This window comes from Echinops telfairi, unplaced genomic scaffold (genome assembly GCF_000313985.2).
Source record: "Echinops telfairi isolate 266 unplaced genomic scaffold, ASM31398v2 ScPeMD7_5592;HRSCAF=6446, whole genome shotgun sequence".
NCBI lineage: Eukaryota > Metazoa > Chordata > Mammalia > Afrosoricida > Tenrecidae > Echinops > Echinops telfairi.
In genome coordinates, this window is record NW_022109491.1 from 24,059,773 (window position 1) to 24,077,690 (window position 17,918).

At 52.0% G+C, this 17,918-nt stretch overlaps 1 protein-coding gene across 1 annotated transcript in view; it reads right to left on the reverse strand.

Moving 5' to 3' along the window:
• Positions 1-5,795: 5,795 nt before the first annotated feature.
• Positions 5,796-17,918, reverse strand: part of BPIFB4 (BPI fold containing family B member 4) — a gene marked incomplete at its 5' end in the record, with an annotated part of 26,408 nt that continues 14,285 nt past the window's right edge. Inside the window, 6 exons of the mRNA XM_004698225.2 lie at positions 5,796-5,958; positions 9,016-9,092; positions 10,165-10,228; positions 12,288-12,330; positions 14,292-14,359; positions 16,776-16,946. Coding sequence (XP_004698282.1) covers positions 5,935-5,958; positions 9,016-9,092; positions 10,165-10,228; positions 12,288-12,330; positions 14,292-14,359; positions 16,776-16,946 — 447 coding nt within the window. The remainder of the gene's footprint in view (positions 5,959-9,015; positions 9,093-10,164; positions 10,229-12,287; positions 12,331-14,291; positions 14,360-16,775; positions 16,947-17,918) is intronic.

The window sequence follows — 17,918 nt, forward strand, 5'->3', positions numbered from 1 at the left end:
AAAGCAGGGATGTTTCTAAGATGTGCCGGCCCCAACCCAGGGCCTGAGAGGCATGTGAAAGCTGGACACGGAGTAAAGAAGGCCGGAGAAGAATTGGTGCATTTGAAGTGTGGTGCTGGAGAAGAATATGGGAAGTACCGCGGGCTGCTAAAAGGACAAACCGATCTGTCTTAGAAGAAGTATGACCAGAGTGCTCCTGAGAGGCACCGATGGTGAGACTTGGTCTGACGTGTTTAGACCTGTTGTCAGGAGAGACTCGTCCCTGGAGAAGGATGTGATGCTAGGTAAAGCAGAAGGGCAGCAAAGGAGTCCTCAAGGAGTTGGATTGGCACAGTGGCTTCAACAAGGAGCTCAGGCGGTGCAACCACTCCGAGGATGACACCGGACCGGGCAGTGTTCAGTTCTGTTGCGTAGGATCGCTATGGGTCAGAGCTGACTTGATGGCACCCAACAACAACAAAGCCTGATGTCAAGATTATTCTTACATACATGAGATCATGTATGTACAATGCAAACATTCGCTCTTAATACAAGCAAATGATGTCCAGAGTGATCATCTCAGTGCATCAAATAAAGACAAACTCCTGGAGAAGGCAGGACCCCAAGTCAGTGATCCCAAAGTGCTGATAGTTTGTCTGCTGCTGGACAATAAATGCTCTCTCCCTTTTTGTTTCTTTAATTTTCATTGAGGTATAAAACCTAGTATCATCAAGCCAATTATGACTCATAGTGACCCTATAGGACAAGAATAGACTGTCCTCCCCCATAGGATTTCCAAGGCCATAATCTTTACAGATTTCCAACGCTGTATCTTTCTCCAGAAGAGCAAAGATGCTAAACTCATATCTTTCAGTTACCAGCTAAGAGTTTAATCCTTGCACCATCAAGTAAAATGCACAGATACTACAGATCAATGGGTCTTAATTCTTGAGTTTAATACCCATACAACCACCACTCAAACCAAGATAAAGAGCCTGTCCATCATCTCTCCAGGTTGCTCCCTAAAGGTGTGCTCCATTCCAACAACTCTTTCCCCATCCTAGTGTCATATGTTTAGCTGCATCCTCAGAAAATGTGTCCAGAGAGTCAAGATGGTGTCCAGGTAGAATCCCACCCGGTACTCCTGTTGTTAGATCAGAAAATTAAGAAGTCAGGAGGCCAATATCGGGAGGCTCGATGCTAACCATAGATTCAGTGCACTAGGGCCTGGTTCAGACCTCCCCCGTGATTTTTATCCACGGAGCAATTCTAGAACTTGTTGAAATGCTCTAAGTTTACCACGTCTGCCTGAGGGTTCCACTAATCCCTCACCAGATCCAGTGGGATTGCATCCACCACCCCTTCGTATGCCCAAGATCTGAGACTCCCTGTGCACAGTAATTTCCCCAGGCTGCTGTCTAAAGGGGGTCATAATCCCAGGCTCAGAGACAGCTCCAAGAACTAGCCACAAGGCCTCACACCAGAGTTCCGCTCTCTGCTATCTACCCCTCTCCTGCATTTTCTGGTTTTGCACCCTCCCTCCCCAGACAGGAATGGAGTGACTACATGGCCATCCACTTTCATCTCTCCCAAGCTCCATGCCTACCAGCATGGGTAATGATAGATAATTAGTCACTATTTTGCAGCAATTGAGGAGCCCCTGGGATTTATCCCGTGATACAGCTGTTCAGGAGAAAGCCAGGAGTGACCCCGGAGTGCAGTTGGGGAAGAATTCAGATCCATTCAGCCCCCAACCCCCTCAGCTAATCTGGTCCCCCTTCCCTGAGGGACATCAGAGTACAGCTCCAATACCAGGGCACCTCACAGCCCATTGTAAAAAGAAAAATATATTTTTTAAAATGCTTACAATTGCAGGCTGTGTTCCTCTTCGTAACTTTGAAGGTAAACCATAATGTAGCTGAGAGGAAGCACCGAATGCCGAATGAAGGGTGAACATGATGGTGAGGCAGGTGGAAAGTAAAAGGAAAGAGAGGAAAGAGCTAGGAGGTTGAAGCTATAGAGAGAGAAGTATAAATATAGGCATGTATATATGTAAACATATTAATATATAAAGATAGGGATATTGGTCCATGTACATATATTTATATGTTGAAAGTATCAAGATAGCAGACTCTGGTCCTCTACTTAACTCTTTCCTCAACCCAAGAACACTTTGTTCTAATAATCTGGTACTGTGTGATACCCAACTTCCTGACACAATCGCTGAAGACAAATGGGTGCATAAGCAAATGTGGTGAAGAAAGCTGATGGTGCCTGGCTATCAAACATATAGCCTCTGGGGTCTTAAGGGCTTGAAGGTAAACAAGCGGCCATCTAACAAGGAAGTAACAAGCGGCCATCTAACAAGGAAGTAACAGAAGAAGTGGTGTCAACAGGATCAGGTATTGGAAGATCAAAAACAAATAATTACATCAAGGTGAAGGAAAGGGGTCAGAGTGGCGACCCAGAGCCTATCTGTAGACAATTGACCCTCACAGAAGGGTCAGCAGAAGGGATGGTTCATCCAGGGTGCAGTATAGCACCGATAGAACACACAACATTCCTCTAGTTCTTTGAGACTTCCTCCCCTCACCATCATAACCCCAGTTCTACCTCACAAATCCTGCTAGACCGGAACCTCTCAGAAACAATAAGAGGAATAGTGATACCATGAGGATAGGGGAAGGATGGGGAGCAGGGGATGTGGGGGGAGGAAGGGGAAGCTGATAGCTATGATGAATGTATAACACGTGTACTGTATCCCTTCAGGGATACAGTGGACGGCGTAAGATATGGTGGAATTCAATTCCTGCATCACTAGTATTTGGTATGTAATTTGAATAGTATTTGAAGGCAATTTGAGCTGACTGGTTTTCTTGTATGCAGATAGACATCCTAGCACAGACAGCATCTGCTTTGAGATAGAGCTTAAAATGCCCTCGTTGACGATGTCTGGAACTCTGTTCCTCTTGATTGTATCATTCCACATAGTAACTCATGATTATCTGATTCAAAATGGCCAATTCTCGTCCATTTCAGCTCGCTAATGCCTACAATATTGATCGTTATGTGCTCCGTTTATCTTTAACGACTTCTGATTTTCCGAGATTCGTGCTTCATACATTCCAAGCTCTAATTATTAACTGATGCTTGCGGCTGTTTCTCTCCATTTAAGTCATGCAAAATGACCTTGATCGGCAAGTGAAGATCCTAAGATCCTGAAGGTTTTACCCCGGCAGGCTTCACTCCATCTGTGCTTAGGGTAGACTCTACTTTGAGAAGGCAGCTCTTCCTCGCTGTTGTATGAGTGCCTTCTGACCTTAGGAACTCATCTTTGACACGATCGCTCACAATGGTCTGGCGCTAGTCATCCAGCTTTCAGCCACCGGCAATGTTTTGGTTCTATCCGCAGGGGGTTCAACGACTAACTCCTCTGACGTAGATAGTCTATTCCTTCTTCATCGTCCGTTCTCAGTCTGGTAGCGCTGCTGAAACCTGTTCACTCTGGGGGACCCTGCTGGTGTTTGAAATGCCACTGACATGGCCTTCAGCATCATAGCAACGCACAAGCCACCACAGGAGGACAGACTGACAAACCAGGGGTGGTCAGTATCTATGGGCAGCCCTGAAAGAGTTTTGTAACATTGCCTGCGCAGAGCGGAGAGCGGGCCAAGAGCCTGAGGGCCCACGAGTGACGTGTCTGCTGGCATGACAGAGAAGCAACTGTCCTGGCTGAGCAAGTGCATGCTGAGAATTTCCCACTTGAATTGCCACCTTTAATAAGCCTCATAATCATGAGCATTGTGTGTGAATCATTGAATCCAGCTGCCTTGTGACAGTCAGCCTGGGGAGCTGGAGGTGGTCAGATGTGGCTTCCACACCATTCTCACAGCCCAACATGTAACCTACTGTAGGCCCCATCAGGCCTCCCCTCCTGATGTCGGGAGTGAGACCCCTCATGTGCAAAGCTGTTCTCTTGGTAGGGGAGACCCACCGTGGATGCATGTTGTGTAATTATTGTTTAATATGAAGCAACTGCCTCCCTCCGTATCTTATAGGCAGGGTTTTCAGGAGCATAAGGATAGGACTGAGGGACCGTTGATCGAAGTGGGGAGGAGTCTAGTTTTTACTGTCCTTTATTTCTAGAAACCAAGTCCATCCATCAGACAGAGAGCGGTGGGATGGTGCTTTAAGTTGGAACTGTGGTGCTTAATTCCCTCATTAGGTAACTGAAACAGCAAAGGAAAACAAGGGGGCAGGGTTGTCAAACTGGCTAGAACCAGATCAGGCCTGCCAGCTCTGCACAGAGGTGACCAGTATGTCCTCCACCTAACGTTTTAATGTCTGAAGCCAAAATAAAACACCTCCGTTAATGCCCAGATATGGGCAAAGCACTATCTCTGTGACACACACACACACCCACGGCCTCCCCCAACTGAGGGGCACCGACTGGTTCTTGTGCTGAGTCATCCTGAGATGAGCATGTATTTACATGCCAGATGCTGACATAGAAAACTCTAGTAAAGACCCCTGAATCATCGCATAGAGAGCCACCTCGACCACCCAAGTCCCAGTCCTTTCTTTGTCCAATCAAAAAAAGTTGCTCCGCTCGCTTTCAGCCATTTCATGTGCCTGTAGCCCAGCCAAGCAAGACCTGGGAGATCATCATCACAAGCTCAGACGGACTGTTGCAGGGCCTGCGCCACAGCTTCGTAGCCATGAGAGCCACGATTCTACCCTAGCACTCCTCCAGCCTCCTACCCAGGAAGACCCGGGGTAGTCATTACTCGTGCACGTCGATACATCGGGTCTTCTTCCCCTTCCTTATCCCTTGAGGAAGAGACTTTGATGATGCAAGTTGGATGACGGTCTGTAGAATAATTCTACTCTGCTGACATGGTGTCACCACGCGGCAGCAATGATTCGATAGCAACTGACAACAGCAACAGCCCTCCGAAGGTTTGGGGTCTTGCTTTGGCCAATGAAGGGGTTTTCCATGAAAATTTAAATGAGTCGGGTCCCAAAGTCTCAATCTAGGACTTGGCTGGTAGCTAGATATTCAACAAAAATTAGCTTTCAGGAAGATGGGACAGAAGGAGTTATTTTGTGGTTGGATGGTTGGTTGGTTGGTTGGGGCTGTTGTTTTGTTTGCCTTTTCACCTACATCTGGGGTGTAGTAGGATACACCTAACACTCTTCGAGATCTCAATAAGTCACAAGCTTGCAAGAGAAGAGGGGAGAGGCTGAAAGCTGAGAACGGAGAGGAGACCCTGGCCCACGACACACAGGAGTTATGCTCTAAGGTTATCACTCTGGTTCTGTGAAGTCTGATGGTTTTTAATTTGTTGCCATGGGCTGGGCACTCCGATGTGCTGAGGAGTGTAAGGGGATGAGGGAGAGAGGGACCAGACCAGGGAGCACTGGATGGTGGTCATAGGAGCCCAGTAGATGCCCTTTCTGCTCAGCAGTGGGTCCTCAGCTGTGTCAGACTTTGCCCCCAATCGTTAGCTGAAGTACTCTCTGTCCACTTAGAGTTCACCTGCCAGTGCCCCAGGACCACCAAGGAGAGAAGAAAAGCACCAGATCTTGAGGGAGGGTCCTTCACAGAGACTCACCCCAACTGACTGCTGGGAAAGTGGAATCTTTTATTGGGAGGGTAAAGTGTGGCATCTGTGGGGTCTGCCCGGGGAGCCCCAAGTAGGGCCCACAGGACCGCAGTCTTTGCGGTGACCTCTCTCCCTCCACCTGGTGCTGGCCGGGGACATGGGAGGGATGGCTTGTCCGTGGGGATCTTTCCTTGAGGTGGGGGCCGGGAAGAGAGTTGGAGGGCTGGAGGAGGGAGCTGTTGTGGAAGGCAGAAGGGATGTAGGGCTTGGGGATGGTGTCCAAGCGGAGCCTCTTCAGTGCGGGGGCTGGTGTCTCCCGGGGCTGTGGCAGCCCCGCTGCCTCTGCCGCTCATGCACTCAGCACCAGCAGATCCTAGAGGGGCAGAAGAGAGAACACAGTTGGAGAGGGAAGGGGCTCCGGGCTGCCACCTCAGCCAGACGGAGCCGTCTTTGGATTTGGCAAGCCATGCTTCTGGAGAGCAAACACTGAGCAGTGGAGATGAGTGGGGTCAAAAGGACTAAGGATCCTCCTTGGCCATGTCAACCGCCTACCTGGACAGAATCCACTCCCCTCCCTGCCTCTCCCCCTCCTTCTTCCTGGACACAAGAGAAGTGAGCTGGAACCTGTCCCTCACGTTCCTCTAAAATTGTCTTTGCATCGATGAACTGAAAATCGGCAACAAAATTAACAATAAAAGGAACGGATCGGGGAGGAGCCAAGCCAGTCAGGGTGCAGCACAGCACCGATGAAACATACAACTTTCCTCTAGCTCCTAAATGCTTCCTCCCCATCCCACTATCATGACCCCAATTCTACCTTCCAAACCCGACTAGACAAGAGGATGTACACTGGTACAGAGAAGAGCTCGCAGCACAGGGAATCCAGGACAGATAAACCCATCAGGACCAATAATGAGAGTAGTGATACCAGGAGGGGAAGGTGGAGGAGATAGGGGGAAACCAGTCACAATGATCTACATATAACCCCCTCCCTGGGGGATGGACGACAGAAAAGTGGTGAAGGGAGACATCGGTCAGTATACGACATGAAAAAATAATAATAATTTATAAATTATCAAGGGTCCGTGAAGGAAGGTGGGGTGAGGGAGGTGAAAAAATGAGAAGCTAATACCAAAGGCTCACGTAGAAAGAAAATGTTTTGAAAATGATGATGACAACAAATGTACAAATGTGCTTGACACAATGGATGGATGGATTGTGATAAGAGTTGTATGAGCCCCCAATAAATGATTTTTTTAATTATAAAAATAAAAAGCATTAGCAATAAAAAAGAAAAGAAAATGTTCTAGAATTGAATGTGGGGTATAAGTGTACAACTCTTCTTGATATGATTGAGTTCTTGACTTGTATGACATGTAGATGAAGGGCTAATAAAACTGTTTTAACAAAGGGGAAAAAAAGTAATGGATCACAACCCTGAGCACAAAATAGATATTCCTGAGCCTCTACTGAGGCTCTTTTTTTTTTTTTTTTTAACAAAATAGTTGTGGTAGTTATATAATTGTTTGTCAATTTGAGAGGAGTAAGAGTGAAGCCTGTCAATCAGGTCATAGCCAATGAGGCCTCTGTGTGGGCATGGCCTTCTCCTGAGGATTCTGCGAACTCCTGCCTTCCTCCTTGGAGGCAGGAGACACACTCTCTCTCTGCTCAGTCCCTGCGAGACATTCTTGTTGACAACCCACATGGAGACAGACAGATGGCAGCCAGAGCCTCAGAGCTGGAGAAGCTATGTGGAGCCCCCAGCCGGTGCTGAGATGCTTACAATACCACTGGATCCACAAGACTTCCCACCCACTGGGCTGTGATCTTCCTGCAGTTGGTGACACAGTGGGTTAAGCATTTCCCCTGCTAGCCAAAAAGTTAGTGGCGGACCCTAGCAGCCGTTCCTCAGAAGAAAGAGATGGCGGTCTGCTTCCATAAGGATCTACAGCCTTGGGAACTGTAGGGGGCAGTTCCACCCGGTCCTATGGGCTGTTAAGCATCAAGTCGGTTCTGACTCACAGTGACCCTACAGGACAGAGCAGAACTGGCCTTATGGGTTTCTGAGACAGTAAATCATTACGGGAGTGGAAAGCCTCATCTTTCTCCCGTGGAGCAGCTGGTGGTTTCAAACTGCTGATCTTCCCCTTAGCAACCCAACTCCTAATTCACCACCCCACTGGGGCTACTCGCATTTCCTAGCCCCTCCTTTTAAGGAAACCACAGCAGTTAACCATTCCTCCCACTCCGTTTCTCACCACAAACTCCCGATGGTGGGTTTCCTTGCTTCCCTGTTATCAGATGTGGAAAAAGAGGCTCAGAGCAGTGTGGAGGTACAGCTGGTGGAACCAGGCTGGGGACCCCTAGGGATTATCCCAGAGCTGGCACTTGACCTCTGCCTGCACTACCCTTCCAAAGTCGCCGCACGCCTCCCCTGCAGGTGAGGTGCACTTCCTCCTGGGCCAAGGCTTAGACCTGGCATACAGCAGGATGCTCAGGACACTGCTGCCGGTGATGCAAATGGGTGCAACCTTTTGGAGAGGAAATTGTCCCTCTAGGGTAAAGGTCCAGTCATTTCACTCCTGGGACTCTGTTCCAAGAAATGAAATTCTGTATCCAGGACACTGGGGCACCCGGCTAGAAGGACGAAATGGATAGTGATGGGCATCTCTAGGCCACTTACAATGTGCCAGGGATTGCATACGGTGCTTTGTGCAATCGCTTTCTATCCTAGAGGCCGCCCAACGAGTAAGCACCGTGAATAGCTCCTTGTTACAGAGGACGACACTGAGGCTCAGAGAAGCCACCTGGCTGGACATCGGCAGGGCTGGAATTTGGACCCAAGTCATTAGGCTCCAGTACCCTCATTCTTTACCCCCACTGCTCTCCTGACTCCCTGAGCAAAGCCGGGTCGGAAAAGAAAATGCCAGAAAACCTGGAATGAAAAACAGCCAAAAGTCTCAAGCGGCGACTTGTGGCTTACAGACGCACCTAGAAGACATCTATGCTTGAGTAGTATTTCTCCCCCTCCTCCCACCTCTCTACCCCCAGATGTCAGGCCTGAGAACCTGTGGTTTGGGGCAGTGCACACCAGAGTCCCTGCACTTGAACGTCCAGGCGCCTGTCACGTGTACAACTATGCAATGACTTCTAGCCCCTTAGCCACTCTGAGACTCCATTTCCGCCTCTGTAAGACGGAGCTACGGACTCTGGCGTGTGAGGGTACCGTCGGTTCATGATGTGGCAGGCTTCCTCTAAGGAATCTTGCAGCTTGGTTTCTTATCCCTCGTGCTTAACACTTTGAAAGGAGACTCTCCTGATCCTCTTTTCCTCCCCCGGCCCCCCAACGTATGACCCAACAGCTGGAGCCGCCGAGGCTGATGGACAAAGGGCAGGAGGAGAAAGCCCAACAGAGCCGGCGCCCCCTCACCTCCAAGACGTCAATATCTGCATTGCTGAAGTCAATGTTGAGGATTTTGGGGAGAGGAACTCCATTGCCCAGCATGGCTGTAGGTGGGCGGGGAAAGGGGGACACAAAACAAAAAGACAGGCAAGGTGAGCACAGTGGGGGCGGGGGGCAGGTGCTGTGGACAACATCCCCCAGTACCTACAAGGAGCCTGGGAGTTGCTTTGATGTCTGGACGTCTTTGTCCTTGCTGCTCCTTCCACCTCCTCCCTGGGCTCCGGGCTCGGCTTCTCATCACCGCCCCCCCTCCCGCCCCTCCCTGCCTTCTCAGCTTGGTTCTGGGGCAAACCCTGCCCTCTGCGTCTCCTGTGGTTGATGGGCATACACTCATTCCTCCCGGGTGTCATTGCTCCCGGAATCTCAACGCACTCGCTGCCATCCAGCCCTACAGGACCAGGCAGAACTGCCCCCGAGAGCTTTCCAGGACTGCCACTCTTTACAGGAGCAGAGCAGCTGACGGTTTCAAACTGCTGACCTTGTGACCACTCTGCCCTGTGCTCACTTAATAGGCCTGTCTATTTGAGAGTGGGTCCCTGGGCTGGGTTCCGTTCCAGGCTGGACTGACTCTCTGTGGGAAGGGACAGCTGTCAAGCGGCACGGCACAACAAAGGCTCTCCACGCCATTGCGTGGTACGTGCGTGCGTCGTGGTGCTGGGGACACTGAGGTTCTGGTGTCCTGTTTTCACCACAATAAAGGAAAAAGAAATCTAAAAGTAACTGTCTGGGAAATGTGGAGGAGGACTTCCTGGGAGGAAAGCGCTGCCTTTGGAGGTGGACGTCCGTATCTAGGTAGCTGGTTTGTCCCTTCCTACAGTGTACACATGTACAATTTCCCTGTGCAGATAGACAGACACATGTCATGAACAACACAAAACCAGCCAAAAAGAAAGAGTAAGAAAGAAAACAGTAACGCAGAGGGAACAAATGAGTAAGCCGAAAGGCCCTTGGGACAGCATTCGCATGTGGAAGCGTATTAAATAAATAAGCTTAGCGTGATGTTCTCATCATAACTTATCGAAGCGGGAGAGTCACACGCTAAGCAGGCCCGACCAGCCAGTGGCCGCCCAGCCCCCACACCGCCTGTCCCTGGGGAAGCACAGTGCCCTCGCTCACCGTTCATGGCGGGCATAAACGCCAGGTCAAAAATCTTCCCAACAAGAACCTCCATGAGGCCAACCTGTGGTGGAAGAACAAGAAGTGAGACTAGGCAGTGGGTTTGCTCAGACCCAAGGGCTCGTTGAGTCCATCCCTGGGGGACCTCCGATCCTCAGTTTCCCTGCTGACTGGCAGTGGGCTAGCAAGCCCAGTTCGGAGTCCTGGAGCGGCAGGGACAGTTAAGAACTTGCTGGCTCACATCCACCCAGAGGCACCTTGAAGGGCCAGCCTGATGGCCTGTTCCCGACCGTTCCTCCCAGAGCCCTCTTCTCCTCTGAGTCCCGTGGGGCCACAGGTGGGGAGGGACCCCACAGCAGGTGGGAAGTTGGAAGTCCAGCTTGCCAGGATGAGGGAAGGATTCCAGGCAAATCAATCAGAAGGCCTGGCCTCGGCCTGAATCTTCGCCCTTCACTTCGCTAAGCCTCAGTGTCCACATCTGAAAATGGGAGTGAGGAGTTCTTAGCCCGAGGACGGCTGTGCCTATCCAATGAAGTCCCTGGGGTGAGGCGGGTGATGCAAACGCCTGATGGGCTTGGCTGCTAACCAGATGGTTGGCAGTTCTAGTCCATCCCCAGGCAACTCGGAAGAAGGGTGTGGCAACCATGAGAACTCTGCCATTGGAAGCCCTCTCTGACACACCACTGGGGTCACTGGGAGTTGGAAACGACCAGAGGGCAACTCAAAAACTCACTGCCATCGAGTCAACGACTCACAGGGACCCTCTAGGACAGCAGTTCTCAACTTGTGGGCCGCACCCCCTTTGGGGGTGGAACGACCCTTTCCCAGGGGTCGCCCGATTCATAACAGTAGCAAAATGACAGTGATGAAGAAGCAACGAAAATAACGTTACGGTTCAGGGGGTCACCACACCATGAGGAACAGTATGGAAGGGCCGTGGCATGAGGAAGGTTGAGACCCACTGCCCTAGCACAAGTCAGAACTGCTCCTGTGACTTTCCAAGCCTGTAATGGTTTGCGGAGTAGAAAGCCTCTTCTTTCTCGCTCAGAGTGGCTAGTAGTTTCGAACAGCTGACCTTGCAGTTAGCAGCCTAACGCCTCAGCACCACACCACCATGGGAGTTCCATTGAAGGTGATTGGCTGCCCGTAAGATAGCTGCTTGGCTGGGTCCTCACAGTGGTAAGAGCCTGGGACCCAAATCCCCATGCCACCTTCGTGCTAGCTCTGTATACTGAGGCAAGGCACTTAACTTGGAACGGAGGATTAGATGAGGAAACGTTTAAAAAACTAAAAATGTAAAAGCTTAAGGTAACGCCATCAAAATCCACTCATTCGACAATGCGTGTGAGCGCCTCTCTCCACTTGGAGTCTAGGGACTTCAGTTCTAGCGCCAAGTCTGTCCCAACCACCTGTGAGATCTCGGGCAAGACACCATCTCTCCCTGGGCACCTGTTTCTCCACCTCTAAAAGGCAAGTACTGAGCCCCAGCCCAGAGGTTGCAGGGATCATGGGGTGGGCAATGCTTGGACACCAGGGGCTCTCACTCCCCTCTGCAGACTTAAGGACTTGAACACTCAGCGGGAGTTTCTGCCAAGCCGACCATTGGTCAAAGATAAGACGGGTATGATGAAAGCCCAGGGAGGGATGGGCGACCCCAGCATGAACAGGATGTGAAATAGGATGAGATGCGAGAATGTGAGCATCTCAGACACACGGGCTCCTAGACAGGTAGAATTCTACGGCCCCTGGGTAAGCAGGGCGGTTAGAAACACATCCAAACCCATCCATTTGGCAGAGGAGGAAACTGAGGCTCAATGAGAGTGAGTTGGTCCTGTCCAGGGTCACAAGGCAAAGGAGCCCCAAGAACATGGCAGTCCTGTCGTCTCCCCATCACAGAGTGGAGCTATTTAGGCCAAGCCCTCTCCCCCATCCCCAGGCTACCAATCACAGTAGGACAGCCCCACAGGCAACCAGGGAAAGTCAAGAGTCCTCAGCCCAGGGCCTAATGACTCGGGGGCAGGCATTATGGGACTCACACTGACTTCTCAGGCCCCCCACCAGCCCCACAGTGAGGCCCTTCGACTTCCCAGGTGCCACTCCCGGGACTCGGACTTAGGACTTACGTCAAAGTTGCCCACATTTGAGGTTCTGAGGTTGAGGCTGGTCCTGCAGAAAAAGCAGTCAGTGGGAGCAGCAGTTAGCCACGAATCACACATGAAACAATGACTCACTGCCATCGAATCCAGGCTGACTCATCGCAGCCCCCCGCGGGTCTCCAAGATGGGACTGTTCACGGGAGTAGAGAGCCCAGTCTTCCTCCCTCGGAGCTGTTGGTGGGTTTGAACTGCTGACCACACCAATCGCTGGCCAACTCGGAACCATTACACCCCCAGGGCTCCTCAGTTGCTTGCATTTCCGTAAGTTCATTTAGATACCATAGTCTGTGCGTGAGTTCCAAGCCATAGCTTTGCCACCTGCAAGCCATGGGGCAGGTGTCCCCGGGCGGAGCACATGCTTGTAGATTGACATTCAAACCCACTCAGAGATAAGCCTGGCAATTGGCTTCTAAAGGTCACATCTTCCAAAGACCCTACTGAGCCGTTCTGCTTTGCACACACGGGGCGGACCTAAGCCGCATCAGCTCCACTGCAGCTCCCACTAAGAAGCGATGGGGCCTTGGCCAGAGTCCTTAACCTCTCTGGGCCTCGGTTATCTCATCTGCAAAGTGGGCGGGCGGATACAATCACTAAAGGAGGTCCTTCGAGTAAAGTGCTCAGAACCGAGCTCAGCATAATGGTCACCACCTGGCTTGATCCTTACTGCAGCTCCGTGCTTCTAGGGGGCCTGGGGTTCTTGGGGTCAGGTCTAGACCACAGAGCTCAGGAGGGATAGAATCAGGACTCACTCCGCAGCCCTGAGTTCTCAGCCACTCTGCTGTTCTGAGGAAGGTGGCCCGGGCCCTGAGTTTGAGGCCTTGCTCTGCACTTGACTCTCATCTGCAAACCTACGGCTCCACCTGAGGACCTGGACCACACCCTCCCAGGGGGCAGAGAGTAGGGGACTATTCAGAAGGGTCTGCTCAGCGCCCAGTGGGAGAGGATACAATCGTCTTCTCAGGGGAGGAGGGCCTTCTCAGAAGGTCTTCTCTGTTTGCCCCCAACTCCTCCCTCCTCGTGGGCCCCTCCCCTCCCCTCCCCACTGCTCTCCTTGTCAAAGACCACCTCCCCACTTCCCACCTCCAGACCCTGTCATCCAAACTTCAGGTGGAACATTTCCTCCTTCGAAACTCCTACGCGGTTCCTATTAGTATTATATCATGAACACTTCCCACTGTTAGGCTGGGTAAATAGTTTTTGTAAAAAGAAAACTTAAAACCCACTAGGCCCATGCTGATATGTTTTACACATCACCTTGAAATAAGATTAATAATACTACTTCTGTAGGGTGAGGTCAATGATTGACTACCTTAAAGCTCATTAAGAACCGGGCCCATTGCCTGGCATGTGGATAGGATAGCATCCAATAAATAATAGTAGTTAGCATGAACCCAGTGGGGTAGGGGCTATTGTCCCCAGTTTCAGATAAGAAAACCGAGACTCAGAGAGGCTAGACCACTTGGCCAAGGTCACACAGCCAGTTGGTGGTTACATGAGGATTGGAGTCCAGATTTCTTGGCTCCAAAACCTGTGCTTAGAACGACTTCACACAGGTTTGGGTCAGGTCGGTCTGTCTCGGCTCAGAGCGCCGTTATGTACTGCTGTGTGGCCTTGGCTAAGGAACGGCACCTTTCTGAGCTTTCGTTTTCTCTTCTGTCAAAGAGGGGAATAACGGCCTTAACTTCACAAGACTGTTTCAAGGTCTAAACCTACGAACACCTATCAAATACCTCGCTAGAAGAGCGTGGGTCCAGCTTCAGGGTTCTTATTGATGTTGTTGTTGTGAGCCCTAGCTCTTTCTCCTCAGCTCCACGGTTCCACCCCCACCCGCACCCTTCTGCCTAGCTTGTGCTGTAGCAGACTTGGCAGTCACCGTCTATCTCCCCCTTCCCGGCCATCCCTCTGCTGGTCAGCCACCGCCACCACAGCGCCGAAGCCGGAACAGGAGCCCAGGCAGTGCACCGTCCTTACTTGTCCAGCTTGGCGTCGATCATGAGCTTATCTCCTTCCACGGAGAACATGGCCAAGAGATCTGTGTCCTGGAGGGCAGGGGAAGAAAGGAGCGTCAGCACCCCAGGCTGCTAAGGGTCCACCGTGAGCCAGGCACCGTCTAGGGCCTGCCTGGGCACCCAGCTGGTCTCACAGCACGCTCAGAGGAGGCCTCCTCAGATCCCCTGGGCAAGCTGACCCTCCCTCCCACAGTCCTTGCTGCGGAATGAAGGGGCCTTTCCTATCCTTGGCATGGGCGGCAATGAATGGGCAGCATTGACAATGGTACACACGTTGCATGGGGGGCTCAGTGATTGGGATGCAGGATGATTTCCCAAATGTATAAGGGGCGTGCCAGTTCTCAAAGAGAGGGGTCCGCTAGGGTGACCCTGAAAACCGAAACAAACCAAAATAGCTACAAGAACAAAAATGGAAAATACAAGTGGAGGAGAATGTGGGGAAACTGGAGTCCCGGGGACCTCGCTGGGATTAGGACATAGAAACTGCGGGGAGGGTTTCCTTACTAGTTAGTAAACGGAAACAGAAAACGTCTGACCAGTAACGAGCCCTGCGATGCCTCTCCTAGGTATGCACCCACAGGGACTTAAACACAGACAACACCAGAACGGTTCGCGGCAGCATTATTCACCATGGCCAGAAAGTGGACGCCACTGGAATTACAGCAGCAAATGAACGGGTGGGAAGCACGCAGCGTAGACGTATGGGGCCTGCAGAGGAGCGAAGTTTTTAGCCAAGTTCACAGAGGACTACAGTGTGGATGGGCTTGAAAACATTAAGACGAGTGAAAGCTGTCAGACACAAAGGGCCAAATGTTGTGGGAGCTCCCTTATATTAAATACCCAGAAGAGGCAGGCACACACGGACCAAAGTTGGATCCGCGGTGGCCAGGGAGTGGGGGAAAGGGGAAAGGGGTGTGGGGAGTGACTGCTTAGTGGGAATGGCCTTCTTTGCGGGGGCGGGGGAGGGCAGGAGAATGATCCAGGCAGCAGGAAGTGCTTGTGCAAAAGCCTGGGGCAGGAGAGATAAGACAGAGAACAAGCAGGTAAGAGGTTTGATGGCATCAAAGCTGGGCGGGGCTGAGCAGGCCCCGTCTGGTGGCCAGGGAGGGATCAAGGCAGTAGGGAGTCCTGGAGGCTCAGTTCTGAGCTGGCTCACACAAACCTCTGGGCTGATAGGGAAGAGTAACCTAGTATCATAAGGGCTTGTCAAGGGGAAACTGGGTCTGAGGTGAGACTGTGGATGACACTCGGATTCTGCAACTTGCAGGAGTAGAAAGGACCCTCTCGCCCACCTGCCCACCCGCCACGGCTTGGCATACTCCAGCCAGGAATGCCCACTTCCCAGACAAGAGGTGGCTGGCCCATGTGGTCTTGAGCCCTGGGAGGTAGGCAGGACCGGGAAGACATCGCAGGTGGGACCAGAACCCCAACAGTCAGAGGCCAAAGCCTGGTGTCTTCGCCACAGAGAGGGAAATAGCACTATAACCTGTATTGTGTCTTCATTTGAAAATATCGACTGAGCATCTATTGGGTGCTGGGTCCTGGAGATCCAGCCGTGAACAAGACAGGTGGCCTCTGCCCAGCAGGGAACTAACAAGCCCGTGTGTTTTGTAACAGCTGGCGAGCGTGATGAGCCAAGAAACCCATGCAGGCCGTGCAAGGCCGTGATGGGAGGATGGCGGTCTCCCTGAAAGGCTTCTCTGCAGAGGGGACATTTGAGCAGAGACCTGAAGGAAGTGAGAGAACAGGCCATGCAGCCGTCTGAGGGAAGTGTCCCAGGCTCGGGGGAATAGCATGTGCAAAGGCCCGGAGGTGCCTGGCGTATTAGAAGAATGAGGAGGAGCTGAGAGGCGACTGGGAGCTGATGTTGGAGAACTGGATGAATCATGGTGTGGAGCTTGGGTTTGATTCCGGGACAGAAGGGGAACCTTTTGAGCCGGGGAGTAGCATGATTTACATTCAGGGAGGATGCCTTTCTACGAAATAATGGGGGCCACTGGTTGTGGATCCGTTCCCGGAGAGAGTGACCTCTGAGAGCGCGGGACTTCCACATCAAGGAGAAAGCCTAGCATGTAGAAGGGGCTCACAAGTTATTGCCGAAGGAAAGGCCAAGGTCTGTTTGGTGCCACATACTGTGGCATCCAACCTGAATTGACAACGGTTTGAGTGCATCTGCTTGATGCCAGATACCGCTGTGAGCCTCCTCGATGTCTACTGCCATCTCCCTGTGATAGAGGAGAAATCAGGCCCAGTGTGGCCCCTCTGGAAGTAGCAACGGCTAGAAGTTAGTCACGGCTGGGTTTGAACGAGCTCATCTGGCCCCCAAAGCTAGCCTCACAGTGGCCACACGGGGGACCGCGGAGGCTGGGAGGCACCTGGGGGCCCCAGGAGACCACATGGCACTGTCTTGAGGCCCAGCTGCAGGTGGCCCACCCCCAGAGCTCACCACATCAATGAGACAGATGGTGGTCTCCACATCATTGGGCTGGGAGACCATGACCTCAGCCGTGGCAAACACCTTCACCAGCGCCTCGTCCTTCTGCAGTGTCACCGAGGGTGGGTTTGGCACCTGGATCTTGATGATGAGTGGGCAGGACTCGGGGTATTGCTGGAACACCTGAGGGCGGAAGCAGGTCAGGGTGAGTGAGGGGTGTCCAGGGGGTCACCAGCCAACCTGTAAACATACAGTACAGATGCCACACACCCAGATTCGACAACCCAGTCCCTGTGCGGGTCCCCGCCACCGCCCTCGGGATGTGGGCAAGGCCTCTCCCATAGACTGTGTGATGAGGAAATGGGGCAGTGCTGGCCACGCCTCCAGCTCAGTGGCCCAAGAGTGGAACGGCTCACAGCCTGCCGCTTGGCCAAGTGAGGGCTCCGGAGCTGAGTGCGGAATCATCCCGACCACTCCACGGGGCATTATTTCCTCCACGGTACAGATGAGAGACTGCGGCTCAGTGGGAAAGAGAGGCTCAGAGCCCATTGTCCAAGGCGAGCGGGGCAGTTGAGAGGCCTTTCCTGTTCCGCCCTGCCCTGGACACCCTGTCCTGAATGAGAACCTCACGCCCAAACCCCCGCAGGACAGGGCTGAACTGCTGCCAGGGTCTCAGCCTTCTCCCGTGAAGTGGCTGAGGGGTTCAAACCGCTGATCCTTTGGTTAGCAGCCCAGCGCTTCATCCACTGTGCCACTAGGGAACACACAATATAGGGAAGTTCCTAGGGAGAACACCCAAGAGGAAGCACAGGCTGCCTCATGCGCCTGGATTTCCTGGGACTCTCGAGACCCAGAGTGGGAAGGATCTGAGGTTGTTAGCTAGAAATGGAGTCTCCAAATTAGATTTCACTCGCTGTCATTGAGTCGATGTTGACTCATAGCGAGCCACTAGGGCAGGTAGAACTGCCCCTATGAGTTTCCAAGACTGAAACTCTATATGGGAGTAGAAAGCCTCATCTTTCTCCCTTGGAGCGGCTGGTGGTTTTGAACTGCCCATCTTGTGGTTAGTGGCCCAACACAAACTTAGCTGTTGGTGACAGGATAATTCACCCAGTGGCTAGTCGACCAACTTTACTAGGCGACTGACTTATCAAG